This window comes from Anguilla rostrata, chromosome 19, assembly GCF_018555375.3.
Source record: "Anguilla rostrata isolate EN2019 chromosome 19, ASM1855537v3, whole genome shotgun sequence".
In the NCBI taxonomy this organism is placed as follows: Eukaryota; Metazoa; Chordata; class Actinopteri; order Anguilliformes; family Anguillidae; genus Anguilla; species Anguilla rostrata.
In genome coordinates, this window is record NC_057951.1 from 10,636,768 (window position 1) to 10,652,066 (window position 15,299).

Sequence of the window (15,299 nt, forward strand, 5' to 3'; positions counted from 1 at the left end):
GCGCGCGGCCGTGAAGCTGTGGAATGGGCTTTGCGCTCGATGGAGGGAGCTGAAACGGAGAGCAGGGTAATCCAGCTGCTCCTGCTCCGATATGAGCTGCCTCCTGTCCTTCGGTCATACGGCCACCATCTGGGGCTCACCGCTTCAATAGCGAGTGTGTGTGTGTGTGTGTGTGTGTGTGACCTGAGGTATTCAAAGTGATTTATGAATGTAGTGAAATTAAATATAAAGGCAGAAAAAAGGAGATTAAAAAGGAATAGAATTAGTTGAAGCAAGGCCTCTTTAAAAAGTTTTGAGTAGTGCTTTAAAAACTGCAACTCAGGGTGAGTCTTTGATATTCTGTGGCAATACTAAAAAGGACAGTGACCTATCCTTGGTTTTAAAACAAATCCAGAAGCCAAGAGTTGATTACCTTTGTTCTTCGAGAATACGTTTTGAGGTGGATGTCAAGTGTGTCCTCTGATCTTTAGAGAGGTCTGAGTATACAGTCAGAGTTATGACCCGCAGTGCTGCATGTGAGACTCTGTGTCTGCTGATTCTTGCTGGTTAGTTGGTCAGTCAGCTCTTGTGCTGCTACAGTGGGGATGAAACCTTTAAAGACAGGAGACCAAGGGCAGAATGAGAGAGCTGTCCAAGGTAGATGACTTTGAATAAAACACTCTAAAGCCTGTAATCTACATAACATGTAGAAGAGAAATTATTACTGTCACTTCTCTCTCTCACACACACACACACACACACACACCCTCGCTCTCTCTCTCTCTCGTTGAAATTTCATTTTTCATCCCAGTTTTGCCAGTGAAGTTTGCTGCGTGTGTCTTTTGTGTGCAAATGAAGGCGAGTTTGAGGAGAACATCTAAAGCGTTTAAATAAAGCATCTGTCCTGCCAGGAGCTAAAGACAGCCGGGACAGAGCAGGTAAAAAAAGAGGCTCAGTCCTACTCCCAGCAATGGAAGGGGGAAGAACAGGAATAGATTTTGGCGCCCGCCCCCTCGCAGTCTCAGAGCTGGGTGCAGCCGTTCCTCGCCGGGAAGCGGAGCGTTCCCGTAGAGCCACGCAGCGTTTAGGCGAGGCGCGTGTTTTGGGGGCGGGCCCGGCCGGGGATTCGGCGATGCCACGCCCGCGCCGGGCCCCCTGGTGGACCGGCCCGTGATGGAGTGCTGCTCGGGGGACCCCGCGCCCTGCCGGAGGGTCACCCGTGTGGCGAGCGTCCCGCGGGTCCAGCGCACCGCCTCCGTCCCGCGGGGCCGCGGCGAGGGTGAGTCTGATGGCGCTGTGTGTAACCGTGACTGCTTTAGATATGGAGTTAAATCCTGCCTGTGATTTTAGCTCAAGCTCATGCCGCAGTGCTGGAGAGTGTCAGGTGGTAAAATTGATGTTTTTCAGCATTTGAGACACTTTAACGTTTGTGGTGTGGTGAATTCACTGTGTGAGTGTGATGTTTGGGTGTCAAAATGCATAGATGCAACACCCTAGGTTGTCACGTTATTTAGGTGCAAGACAGAGGTGTAATGCAGTACTTAGTATTTCATTTTTTAAAGTTTGTGAATCCTTATGCTTGCTGATAATTTTTTTTCATGCAGAAATCAGAATCTTTCCCACATATTTTATTCACCTTGAACTTGCAGCCAATCGCATTTCAGCGTTCAAAAGGAAAGGCTATGTCGTGCTTGAGGCTCTTATTACTGTTTGACTGCAGCTGCCTTGGCTCGTCTGTTTTTTGGGGGGTACATTTGGGTCATTTGAATCCATTCCACAGGAGTGCATGCGAAACAGTTGGAATGTTGGGCCGGTTGAATGGGAAACAAATCTCCTGCGCCAGAGGCACAGATCATGTGGTTCTTCCCCACCAGCGGATAGCTGTGAGTTCAGAGTGCTGCTGGTGGAGCCCTGCTATCGCTCGGCTCTGACCTACTTGCAGAGTGTTCAGTCCCCGGCCCTGGCTCTGCCTCTCCTGCAGTCTGCTGCTCGCTCTCTCTCTCTCTCTCTCTCTCTCTCTCTCTCTCTCTCTCTCTCTCTCCAGAGCTCCGGGAGAGATCAGTGGCTTTTATTGCTTTAAAATCCCCTGTCTGGACCCCGCGGTCCTGTCGCTGCGGCGGGTTCTATAGCGGGGGGGTGTGCGGCGAAACGCTGCCGCCGGTCGCCAGGGCAACAGTTCCTCACAGGTGTGAGCTGTAGGTGTGATCAGCAGGTATATTCCGGGTGGGGCGGCCTGTGGGTTAAACCTGGGAAAACTAGTGGACAGTTTGCTGACAAAGCTGAACTCTGTCCAAACAAGATCTCTGGGCAACTCGCTAGGCTAGGCTAGGCTAGGCTAGGTTAGAATAGAATAGAATAGAATAGAATAACCTTATTTTTCCCAGGTGAAACTTCAGGAACTATACTGATGAACAGTTTTTTTTTATGTGCTGTATTTTTTATTTTCAACCCAAGCACTGAAAATCTCCAGGACTTCAAACTGTAGAGAGCTCATTATCGGAAAAGCTTGTGTATTGCTGAATATGTGCGCATTCATTTTCAAGAAGAAAATGGTTAAATAAGAATGTAGGACTGTAGAAATGATCTTGAATCATCTCCAACCCAAGTACATTTATTAATATTCCACAAGCCTTATCTAACTGTGTTCACCATGACTGTACTGATCAGGTTTGAGTGACAGGACCCAATCGTGCTAAACCTGAGCAGGACACAGAGGCTTTAATAAGCCATTTGTGAACACCGGTACAGCTTGCGGTGTAACTGTAGGCTTATTAAGTGCTAAGCTGTGATGTGTGAGCGATTGCGATCAAACGAATCGATCGGTGCGCGCGATCAGCCACCGGGGGGCTCGTTCCCCCGCTTCCTCGCTTTTCATCTTCCGTCAGAAACGCCCGAGGGCTCGGACGAGCATCGCGAGAACGCCGAGCAATTAGAGTAATCAGGCGCTGCCTTGCTTCTCCTGAAAGTTTTTTTTTGTCTTTGACTTCAGAGAGAGAGCGAAGGGGGTTCCAGGCTCATATTGCATCGTTAGGTAGAGGAAATCATGGTCATTGTCATTAGGGGGGTAACGATAATGCCTCTAATGAGGCTCCCGTCCTCTCCTGGAGGTGGGGGGGGCGGGGCAGCCATGCGGCAGATAAATGGCAGCACCAGGTGACCCCCCCCCCCTCCATTTTCTCTATCATTCAGGAGAAGAGAGGGAGGGGGAGGGGGGGCGGGGGCGGAGGCAGAGCCTGCGTCCTTCACTCAAGGACAGGCCTGCAGCCCTGCATGGGGGAGACACTGTTGGCATAACAACGGACCCTCCGGCTCCATTCCCAGAGCCGAAAACAGGCCCCTCCCCCCTAGAGCCCGTGTTCTCTAGACTCTCTCTCTAGGTCCTGAGAGCTTACATTACATTACATTACAGGCATTTAGCAGACCTCATCCATAGCGACCTACACAACTTTACCCATAGCATATACATTGCATCCATCCATTCATACAGCTGTGTGTGTGTGTGTGCACCTGTCTGTGTGTGTGAACTGCTGAGATTCATTACTCTGTCCTCAAATGGAGGTTAAAGATCCCATGCATTTCCTGTTGGGCTGCATATACCAAGCTGTGATTGGTCAGGAGCAAAGAATCATTCATGTGCAGGCCATGGACATGGAAAGCCAGAAACCCTCTGTAATGAACCATTAGACTTAAACATTAAAATATGAGTCTGAAACTGGTCCTGTAGTAACCCCCCACTCCCCCCTCCCTTCCCTAATCCCGGTCTGTTCATGTCTCCCGAGGTGGCCCCTCAGCCATGCTGACGTGCTCTTCTGGCATCTTGGAATCATTTGACGTTCATGAGGAATGTCCCTGCCAAGGAAACTGAAGCTGATTGGCAGGTTGCGAGGTCACCTGACTGCTTGCCTGCCCATCTGCTCCTACTGTCTGATAGTCCTGATGGAAAAAACCGACTGAGCTTCAGCTGATAATATTTGCGCGTTCTGTTCCTTCAGGCGAGTTATTATCAGTCCTGCCCACGTTCGATTGAAATGCCGCAGAAATTGAATTGATGGAGCATATTGAGAAAATGAAAAACGGTGATAGAAATGTATTTTTTGAAAACGCATTATCCTAGACCTACAGCATTAAGCCTCTCCCATGATGCATTATTGCTTTTCTATGTGGGCCTCTGAACAGGGCGCAGTGGCTCTCTCCTTGTGTAGCAGCAGCTGAAGCTCTCCATCAGGCTCCCCTGGGCTCTCCCTGGGATTAGTCTGGGATTAGCCTGGGATTAAGGTACAGGACGCCTCCCGAATCCCCGGCGCTGAGTCAGGGGTAGAGCCCCCCCCCCCCTTGTGAATGCCAGCACTATGCTCATTTACATATGCTGTAGTGTCAGGAGCTATCTGAGCCCAGTGTGACACTGATGGCGTCCCGTGTCTTGAACACAATGCACAGCTGTGACCATTTAAGGGAATGAGGATAGTGTTAAGGGGGGAGTTCGCCAATACAAAATACATGTTGCGTTGCATTTACACTACAATAATTTGGATCAGCAACACTGCAGAATTGGACATGGGTAGAATTGTCTTTTAATGAGCCTTTCTTTAGACCAGCCCAGGAGCAGTGCTTTGGCCCTCCATGTGAGCTCTAGCGTTCCCTCTGCTGCAGTTACTCCTCTAGCCTGCAGGGCTCAGATCAGCATTGCAGCATGCAGGTCTGGGCTCTTGGCTTTCCGTGCTGTGAAAGCCCTTCCCTTTCGTGATGGGCGAGTGGCACCGCACCCCTCGGGCGCTGATGGATCGGGAGATGTTTGGGGGTTACCTCCCTTTCAGACGAGGCCCCGGCCGCAGCGCCCCACTGGAGGGGCGTGATGAATGAGCCCCATTACCCTCCCGCCCCAGCCTCGCTCTCTCGCTCGCTCGCTCAGGTGTTTGCCCTTTACTTCCTCTTTGACAGCACTTCACATCAAAGCCCGCTCTTAACCGTCCAATCAGGATCCGCGTCTGTGCAGCTGCATTACCCCCCCCCTCTCCCTCACCCCCTCTCCACCCACTTGCACCCAATCACCTTGCGTCTGATCACCTTGCACCCAATCACCTTGCGTCCTAATCACTGCTCTGGCGCTTTGGCGTTGGATACGCGTCTGATGCTCTTTTGCATGCGCGTTGAACGCACCAAAGCGCTATCCCAGCCCATGCGGATCACTGCCCCTTTGTCGATCCTCTCTCCTCTCCAGCGCTGACAGGAGTCGAAGCGCTGAGCTCATCCCGAATAGCGTGTCAGGTCCCTGGCGGGCAGGGGGCTGTGGCGGGCGGCCGGGGCAGGCCACCGCGGACGTGATGTCAATGCAGGCAGCGCGTTGGACGCTCCGCGGGTCCTTTCGGCTCCTTGTATGCGCTGTTAGCCGTCGCTATCAGGCCCTCCCGTCTTTAAGCTCATCGATTAGAGCCCGGCCTTGAACGACAAATTCATTAAAATGTAAATCAGCAGCGTTATTCAGGCATACAGGGCTGTTTGGGGGTGGAGAGCTGGGTGTGATGTCATAGGAGAGTGGGCGGGGCTGCTGAAGGTAATTCCGGAATGCTGTTGTGACGGGCTGAAGCTTTTTCCAACTCTGGGAATGAGTGAGTGAAGTTTAATGCATGTTTAATGGGGCCTGTGACCTTGCACTGGGAAAGAGCGAGTAGTAACCCTCCCATTGGCTCCTTTCAGTCCTAAAATGACTAATGGCGCTCTCAGCTGAGGGCTGGGTGACCGTTATAAGAGATGTGAAACTGTCCCTTCCTCTCAGGGTATGGAGTGAATGTGCCCGCGACCTTATTTGTCACGCTGATTCCTGGGCGCTAATGCGAGTGACTAAAAGGACCAAATCACAGTCATTTCTGCCCATTTGTGCCCCCGCTCTTGAGTTACGTGCACTCTGATTCTCTCTCATTGTGAGCAGAGCTAAATATAGCAGCTAATATGGGGGCCCAAAAAAAACTAAAAAAACACAGGCTGAATCTACGTCAGACCGGTCAGTAAGGCAGTGAAATAAGCTCTGCAGAGACTCTTATTTCAACCGGACAACTTTGCCGTGCCCATACGCGGGGGCAGACAACGGTCACAACCCTTTTACCAGCTCCGTTATTTTAATGTGGTTGTTACACGTGTGTGTGTGTGTGTGTGATGACGCCCGTACCCCCCCACCCACCCCGGGAGAGGGGAAGGCTGTTATCAAACAGCTATCAAACCTGACACCACAGCCCCCCGTCTCAGGAGGCTGCAGCACACGCCAGCAGATCATTAGCTATTGATCTGCCAGACCCGGCCTCAGAATTAAAAACCTGTCGTTCTTGATTAAATATGCGCCCCTCAGAGAGAGATCTGGTCCTATTGGAATATCATTTCCATGTCATTTCTCTGCGACAACTAAAACAAATAAAATTAAGCAGCTGTACTGGACTGGAGTAATGGCTGTTCCTCGTGTATTTTATAGTGCTAAAGTTACTGTGGCTTGTGTGTGTGTGTGTGTGTGTGTGTGTGTGTGTACATGGCTTTGTGTGTGTTTCTCAGATCTTGCTGGCAGAAATAATGCGGACTCTGGCTGGATTACCATGTAGTGAGCAAAGAGTGGGTGAGGTCAGAATAAAGGTAGCAACCTGACCTGGGGATCAGTGGGGGCAGTGAAGGATCATGGGAGGCGAGTGACCCTCCCCCCCCTCCCCCCCCCCCAAAATGCGCTTGCACCGTCCAGCTGAAACCCCTTTCGCCATGAAAGACTGTCCTTCAGCTAAACCAGAAAAGTTTTATGTAAAAAAGCTTTAATGCAGCTGTGCCTTAATGTCAGTTTTGTCTTGTGTTCCCCTGTGCAGAGACGCGAGAAGACAGGACTAAGAGGCTCTTCAGGCACTACACGGTGGGATCCTATGACAACTTCACCTCATACAGGTTAGTGCACCTGGATTAACCCCTTTACACCTGCGCTGCAGGTCTCCTGAGTTCCCGCTCCAAGGCTAAGATTGTAACAGTGGCTCAGTGCTGAAGCTGCTCTTCCATCAGTCAGATGCAGGAGAGCTTTGGGGAATACGTGTGTATTCTGTGTATTGATTCATGTGTGTGTATGTGTGTGCCTTCAGGCTCCTGGGTTAAATGTGTTTGTCTCACATTGATTACGAAGCCTGTTTTGGAGAGGTTTTGAAGATTGCGTGGCTAGTGTTTGCGATGCAGACTTGCTGGTTTTGGTGCTCGCTCTGTGTCGGTGCTGAAGGTCCAAGACTACAGCCCTCTGCCCAGAGAATACGGGTCGGTTTGGGGGGGAGACAGGCAGACATGCTCCCCCACCCCCAATTTTTTCGCAGGAATTCACTACTAGACTAGCTATGCTTGTGAGACTTAAGGTTTGAAGGCTAGGTGGTCCAGTATTGCACCTCCCCCAAGGTTGAAATTAAACCTATGCCTGTGGTCAAGAGCCTGATGGCCTCTTCACGATCAGGCCTCTACTGTTCCAGTGCTGGCTTTCACTCAGCTCCGGCTGTGACAGCACTCTCAGTGTGGGAGACGGGCCCCATTGAAACGCACAGATGGGATGTCTGTACTCTGAACCTCTGCTGACACCTACTGGCCCAATCTGTCCCTGCGGCTCTTGAGTCTTGCGTTTCTGTGATGGATCGGCGCATGCATTTGTAACCCTGCTCATGGTGCTGTCGGGACCGGGCCCTGTCAGGTCAGGGTTCACTGTGAATTGACTGTGGACAGATCACATTCACAGACACTAATCAAGTCCTTGGACAGCACGGGCTCCTCTCGCCTCTCTATAGCCCCATGCTGATTATAATAAACTACAACTCCCTTCACACCCATCCATCTCCCTTTGAGTCCCCAATGAGTTCCCATCCCTCAGACGAGCCACTTTCAAGCTTCAATGTTTATAATAGACAGGAGATTGCTGCACAGCATGCACTTGCGCACACACACACACACACACACACACACACACACACACACACACAGAGTTCAGTCCTTTGTTATATGCTGGAAAGAATGAAGCTGTGGCTTATTTTAGTGTACCGTGGATCATTTCTGTGCAGTCTTGTATGATTTGCGCTGTATATGTGCAAATTAATTGTCAGTAGAGACTCCAGCAAGACAGATTCTGTAAATAATGTCACACGCGCACACGCACACACACAAATACACACACACCCTCCCTCCCACACATTAACATGGTGACCATCATGTGATAGCACAATCTCAACATTACTGCATTGTTTTGAAGCACTAGGATGCTTCACAGTAATGAAGTCGCAGGGTGAGCCAATAAAGCAGGTGACTGCTGGTTTTCTGTCTTCTGTTTAAGGTCAATTTATTCATGAAAACCGCAATTCCTTCGTGACCTTTTTCACATCGGTGAGATGCACGCAATCACGTTGAACGCCCTCCAAGTTAATTGAGTGTGTGCTTAAAAAAAAAAAAAACGCTTGGATGGATTGTTGTTTATCTTGTTTTATTTTTTTTCAGTTTTGCTTGTTCTCCTCACTGCATGGTGTAAAGCCATTCCATGTGTGGTTGTTCCCGCCAGTTAACCCTGGGCGAAAAATAATCTAAAAGCTGTGGCACCACAGTGCTGTATGTGTAGCTCTAAGTAAAAACGCACAGGCTGATGGGGACTAATGAGGCAGTCACTGCTCATTGAGCAGCCATTTAAAGTCACACCTAATCTAATATCAGGCCCACAGTGCTTTGCCCTTTTTTTGTTTTTTTCCCCCGGAATGTTCCTAATCTAATCCTGTTTCGGGGTGCGCAAAAGCGGGCGGCACTGTAACTCAATGAAGCGCCCGCGCGCTGTGGCAAGCTCGCTGTATCACACGGCCGTTTGTGCTGACTTGCAGAACGTGCCGCAGGTCTAACCCGTTTACCCTGGGGCTAACGCTGCCGTGCGCTGAATACTAATCAGCCATACCTTCGCCGTGCTACGCGTCTGCGGTTAGCGGGGGACTGATGCTTGTTGTGAATGGGCTTCCCTGGCTTTTTTCTTCTCCTGTGAGATGCATAGGAGCCCTTGCGACAGCTAAAGCTGAGGCCGGGCGGAGGGATACGCTGCGGCGTGGCGCGGTCCCTCGCTGATTAATGTCGCGCTCCGGGGGAAATGGCTTCATTCCCGCTCCGCAGCCCGGCTCTTTGGCGGGCCTTGAAAAGGCGCATCAATCTTCGCCGGCCCCATTTAAAACGCCAGAAAACAGCCGGACCAAACGGCTTCTCTGGGAAATCCGTCTTCTCTCTCCTCTACGCCGCTCAAGTGTACGAGTGCTCGCCGTCTTCCCAATATGAAAACTGATGCTTTCAGCCTTCCTCGCCAAGGGGTTGTCCCTCCCTCGCTCTCTCTCTCTTTCGCGCTTGACTGTAGATATCCACGGCAACATCTGACACTCCATTACAGGAACTACTTGAAGGATTTTTAACATACGCATAAAGGAAGTGACATCACAAGCGAAAGTGAAATCGCTCCCTATGGCACTGTGCTCACGAACGCCTCACTAAATCATTCAAGCATTACCTTGTCACCAGAAAGCTGTCAGCCTCTCGAGCTGCCAGAGAGGCGGGGGGTTGGAGTGGGGGGGTGGGGAGGGAGGGCAAACCCCTTTTTTTGAAGCGATTGTAGCCAGAAAATGTTAGCACTTCCTGTTAGCACAAACACTAATTTAGAACCTCACACATACTTCCTCCAGGGCGTCTGATGAGATGAAGTCGGACAATTGAATCATTAGTAATTTATATAACTGATGCATCATGGTCCAATTAGGCCTGGCGTCACTTCTGATAAATTAGAGCGAAGCAAACAGGGATTCAGAGGGGAGTGGCCGTAACGAACACCAATCAGGGGATCAGAGGAACTCATATTCCCCTGCAAACGGCTGCTTAATGGATTTCCAGTCCTTTCTCCCGCGTGATTGCAGTCAATCGCATTGATTGTTTGCCAGACGCGTTAATTGGAATTGGCCCAAGGTCAGATATACTGTAGTAAATCACAGCACAAGAGAGAGAGGGAGTATTATTCATCAACTGAACACTTATTTAATAAAAAAAAATAGTAAGATTCAATATTTTATTGAATTAATGTTTTTGCACTACCACAAAGATAGCATTACAGGAGTTTGTTTTGTTTAGGTTCATTAATATTGAAATGTTTCTTTTATTAAATATTCAAGGTGAATGTTTTATTACTGCTGGTATTCTTCCCGTTAAATCTTTTTCCCTGTGCTCTAAAGGTTATGTATTTTATGCTGACCCCACGTGTGTCTTGCTGAATGCAATCGATGCATTGTGTCGTTCAGTCTCGTAGGATAACCAACCAACAGTGCCTTCAGCAGAAACAGCTGTGTTCTTCCCCCTATAACATTGCATAATGTCCAATATCACCGGCATTTCCCAGAATGCACTTGGCCCTTGCAGCATGAGTCACCTAAGCACTCGTTTCCTGTCACAGTGGCTTCATTCTATTATCTTTCCCTCCGTCCCTCTTCTCTCTCTCTTCTCTTCTCTCATTCACGCTCCCCTTTTTCTTGAATGGTCTCCCCACCCGTCTCTCTCCTCCTTCCTCTCTTTCTCTTCCTCTGGAATCCTTCCTTCTCTTTTCCCATCTCCTGGACTCCCCCTCTCCGCCGGCTGCCCCCCCCCCATCCGTGACTCATTCCTCCGTGGGGGAGACGGCTGTGTACACTTCACAGGAGGGTGTGTGTGTGTGTGTGTGTGTTGCGTATGGGGGGGGGGGGGTTTCGCTGCCTGTTTCTCTGCTGCTGCTGCCTGTCAGAAATCAGCGTGCAATGATCCTGTCAGACTCAGGGCTACTGCTGCCGCTACACTGGGAAAGAGGGTGTGTGTGTTTCAGTGTCTGTGTGTGTGTGCGTGTGTGTGTTTCAGATCCTCTCGTCTCCTCTGTCTGTCTCTCTCTCTTTTCTCTTCTCTCTGTCTGTCTGTCTCTTTCTCGCTCTCTTTCTGGAGATGAAAAGATTTGTGTAGAGGCTGGCTTATCACAGAGGTTCAGCCTGAAGAGGTCACCCTCCACTCCGCAAAGCTTTCATTTTGATTGGTCCTTTTACAAAGAGAGGAAGGGAGTAGGAGATGGAGGAGTAGAAGGTGGTGGAGGAGGAGGAGGAGGAGGAGGAGGAGGTGGTGAAGGAGTAGGAGGAGTAGGAGTAGGAGGTGGTAGAGGCTGTGGGTATGCAGTGCCACCCTCTACACTCCATTTTTTCCCGTCATGGTGCTCAGCTCTGACCTGGCGACCTCTTCTTCCCCCCCCCCAGCGATTACATCATCGAGGAGAAGAGCGCCGTCCTGCAGAAGAAGGAGAGCGAGGGATTTGGATTCGTGCTTCGAGGAGCGAAAGGTAAGGCCAGCCCTTCCTCCCTTTTCTCCGCCCCGCCCGCAGCTCTACCTGGCTGGGCTTCCTCAGCCTGGAGCAGACATCAGCCGACATCATCACGTCCCCTTATTTTACTTTCTCTGAGAGACAGCCAGCTCACCGTTGCCTTGACGATGTCACCTGCTGCAGAGTTTGATTAAAGAGCAGAGTGGATCTTGAGCCCTGCACACCGGTATTCGACAGCTGGTGTGTGTGAATGCCAGGGGCTGCAGTTTGGGCAGGGAGCCTGTGTGTGCGCTGGGACAGGGGCCTGGGGTCAGGGGTCAGGGGCTCAGCCAGCTGACAGAAGCTTGGCCGCGGGTCAGGGGTGTGTCTGGCCCTGGTGGCCCCACACTGGGAAACAGGGACCCCCAAACCCATCTGTTCCCCGCACGGAAAGCCAGAGAGGAAGAGATGGACACGCGAGACAGCACTCATCTCCTCCACTCGTTACAAAAATTGAATAAGGATATTGCCTCGTCAGGGAGAATAAAAATAATTCTATTACGATTTTAGAAAAGAGGGGTTGAATGCAAACTCCGTAGTGTATAGATATTAGTTCATAGGCAACATCAAAGCAGTGCTCAGTCAAAATCAAAAGTGAGCCCCACAAGAAAGGGGTGATGAAGCCAATGCAGGTATCAGTCTGCAGCCCCCCCCCCCACCCCCCCTCCTCCACACCTGAGCGCTTTATCTCTCTGTGTCAAGCGCGTGACATCTTCCTTGTTCTGCCGGTAACTATAGTAACGTGCAGCAGTGCAGCCGGCGGGTTCTCACGCGGAGCGAGGCTCTGGGCTGTGAGGGGGGGGGTGAGTAATGAGCACCGGGGGCTTTCAGCTCCCTGACTTCTCTTTCAAAGACCCTTAAAAGTCGTCTCGAGAGGGGAGGAGTGGAGGTCTTAAAACGAGACTCTGAGCTCTTGAGCTGAAGGAGAACCAGCACCAGGCTGGCCCTGTCTCCAGGTGTCTGCGAACAGATGGCGTTTTACTGAGCACTGTGAACACTGTGCGTTTACTGTTTTCAGGCAGTGTTCGTTTGGCCATGAGAAAAAAAAACATGCGTGACTGTTTTCAGATCTATCGGTTCCCCTGTTTTAAGTCACCTGGCTGTTTGTCTTACCAGCGGAGACGCCCATCGAGGAGTTCACGCCCACGCCGGCCTTCCCCGCGCTGCAGTACCTGGAGTCCGTGGATGTGGAGGGCGTGGCCTGGAGGGCGGGGCTTCGGACGGGAGACTTCCTCATCGAGGTAAAGCCGCCACACCCCCCTCCCCTCCAACCCCCATACACAGGCGTGTCCTACTGCAATTCATAATGTTCTCTTCCCCAAACTCTCAGGTTATGCAACAACAGTCTGGACCGTAGGATAGGGGGATTAATAGTGTGCGCCGTGTTGGCCGAGCTGTAGCTGCATCAGTGTGATTTATCCAATGGCGCGTAGCTGCGTGATGGGTTAGACTATTGATGAGCTGCCTGGTCCCAGCTTGCGTTAGTTACAGCCTGACACGAGGCTCCTCCCCCTCCCCTGTCAGTCAGCGGTGATGCACGCAGCAGCTGGGAGCCGTGCTGTCGCCAGACGGTGCTTCTCACCTGAGTCTTACCGGCCGTCGCCATGACAACACTCGGCTCCGCACTTGCCTCCCCTTTTGGCTAGTTTCTGAAAGCCTTCAGCCAATAGGAGCCTTTCCCCGAGACCGTGAAGCTGAACCTGATTGGTACAGCAGTTCTGGCGCTGTTCAGCTCCGTTAGTGGGGTGTAAACGTGTGGTGGATTTTTTTGCAGGTAAACTTTCGATTGCTGTCACTGTGCCTTTGTTGCAGTGTTCAGAGGTCATTCTGATCTGGGGCGCGCTTCGTACCGTAAGACGGGATGTCACGCCTGTAAATAGGTCAGCTGATCAGCGCGCAGACAGATGCTTCTTAAGGTGCTGTGCACCTCGATGACTCAGAGCAGCTCTGTGAACTCATGTGTGCTCAACGTCTCACAGCATCAGCACTGTAGAACACTCTGCTGTCCTGCTTCCAGGTCCACGGTGTGCAGCCAGGCAGGAGGGACACCTGCTGCTCTCCATCGCTCCTCTCCTGATGAGCGTCATTTTTTAAAATCCACCTCATCAGATTCATGCAGATAGGAGCGAGAGACGCAAACGCTGAGAGAGAAAGATATAACCAAAAAATGATCCGAAATGATCCCAAAAAAGCGAGAGTGAAAATGTGCGTTAGGGGGGTGCAGCTGTGTTCTACTGCCTGGTACACAGAACAGAACAGAATGCTCCCTTCTCTGGGGGGAAAAAAAAATTCATTGAAATTTAGCGCGAACTGCAGAAGCAGACATGTTCCTGTGAGTTTTGAGCTTGGCTGTCTCTGCTGCCCTGATTATGCTTCTCTCCTGCCCCCCTGGAGAGATCGGCACGTCCCCGCTATGGCTGGCTGCTGTTCTGACGCAGTGCGCCTACAGGCGTGTGCTGCCCCCCCCCCAATACTGACCACTCCTCTCGTCCCACCCGCGCAGGTGAACGGGGTCAACGTGGTGAAGGTGGGGCACAAGCAGGTGGTCTCCCTAATCCGGCAGGGGGGCAACCATCTCCTCATGAAGGTGGTCTCTGTCACCCGCAAGCCCGAATCGGAGGAGGTGGTCCGCAAGAAAGGTGAGCTTCCGTCCGTAACATCTGGGGGGGAGGGGTTTGCAGGCCGGCCAGGCGGTGGCGCTGTTTCCACAGAGCAGTGGCATAGCCCAGTCTGGGAGCGACAGGAGGGGGTGGCAGAATGTGTGCGGAGAGCCTGCCCTGGCAGCGTGTGTCTGTGGGTGGAATGAATACTCATTTCATAAACCGTGCAGAACATTGTGCCGAAATGCGGTTAGAGAGTGAGAAGCAGACTAGTTTCTGTGTCCCTCTCCCTCCTTACCATCCCTGCCCCCCCAGCCAGGACAAGAGGCCATGTGTGTGTTTTGGGGGGGTGTGGGAGGGGGGCGCTCTCAGTCAGATGGGGTAGCGCTGACCTAGTTCAGCAGCAGTGGTTCTGGCGGCAGGACAGACACCAGACAGCAGCCGCTCTCTCTCTCTCTCTCTCTCTCTCTCTCGCACACACACACGCATCGCCACTCCAGCCCTGGATACCAGGAGCAAAGAGAGAGAGCAGCTGGGGGGATCAGCCATCTCTGACAGGAGCCTTAGCTGCACAAGCGGCTGGTCGCCGGGAGACGCCAGGAGTAAGCAGTGCGATGCTGGATTCTCAATCCCGCTCTCAGCCTCGGTGTCTGCAGTCACTTCAGCGTCGCGTTTTCTCTTCGGTCTGTGATGTAGATTTTCTTATCTAATAAGGAGACGACTTGGCTAGTGGCTGTTGAAGAACAGAGGCAACCGACTATCGGCTGAATTCTTTTTTCTTCTCTCCGCCCATCGCTTGACCCTGTTACCGGACGCTCATGGGAAATGGAGTCTATAAGGCAGACTCTCTTCAGTGCTTGAGGTCGGGGGAAACGCTGGTTTTGTAGCGGGTGTAGCGCAGGGCCGCGGGGCGTCTTTTTCGGCTGCGGACAGCGTAACGGGACGGCCACGCGTCTGCAGGTCCGCCGTCCCACGCAGCAGGGCTGTTTGAGCTCCAGGCCGTTCCTCCAGGACAGGGTGGAGGCCGCGTCAGAAGGGCAGGGAAGGAGTCTTCGTGTAGGGTGACCCTGGAGAGCAGAGGGCCTGTCTGCTGGGACTGGAGCACTCCATTTGGACTGAGACCACAGGCTTGATTTCACCCCTCTGTGGGCCCCCGGTGTGGCTCTGTGTGACTCTGAAGCTGTGCCTGTGCTAAGCGCTGTGCTCCTCCGGTCCCTGCGCTGGCACACCCACCGCCCGGCTGGAGGAATTCAGCGTTTCCCAGCTCTCACAGGGCTCACCCCTCCCACCGCGGTTACCATGGTTACTCTAATGAATGCTTAAATACAGCTTTGCAATAGGGCCTGGGAAAT

The 15,299-nt window shown here is 51.8% G+C and overlaps 1 protein-coding gene across 1 annotated transcript in view; it reads left to right on the forward strand.

The window, feature by feature from the left end:
- LOC135245803 (SH3 and multiple ankyrin repeat domains protein 3-like) overlaps positions 1–15,299 on the forward strand; it is a 176,311-nt gene that overhangs the window by 142,113 nt on the left and 18,899 nt on the right. Inside the window, 4 exon segments of the mRNA XM_064319086.1 lie at positions 6,816–6,891; positions 11,244–11,326; positions 12,464–12,588; positions 13,851–13,986. Coding sequence (XP_064175156.1) covers positions 6,816–6,891; positions 11,244–11,326; positions 12,464–12,588; positions 13,851–13,986 — 420 coding nt within the window.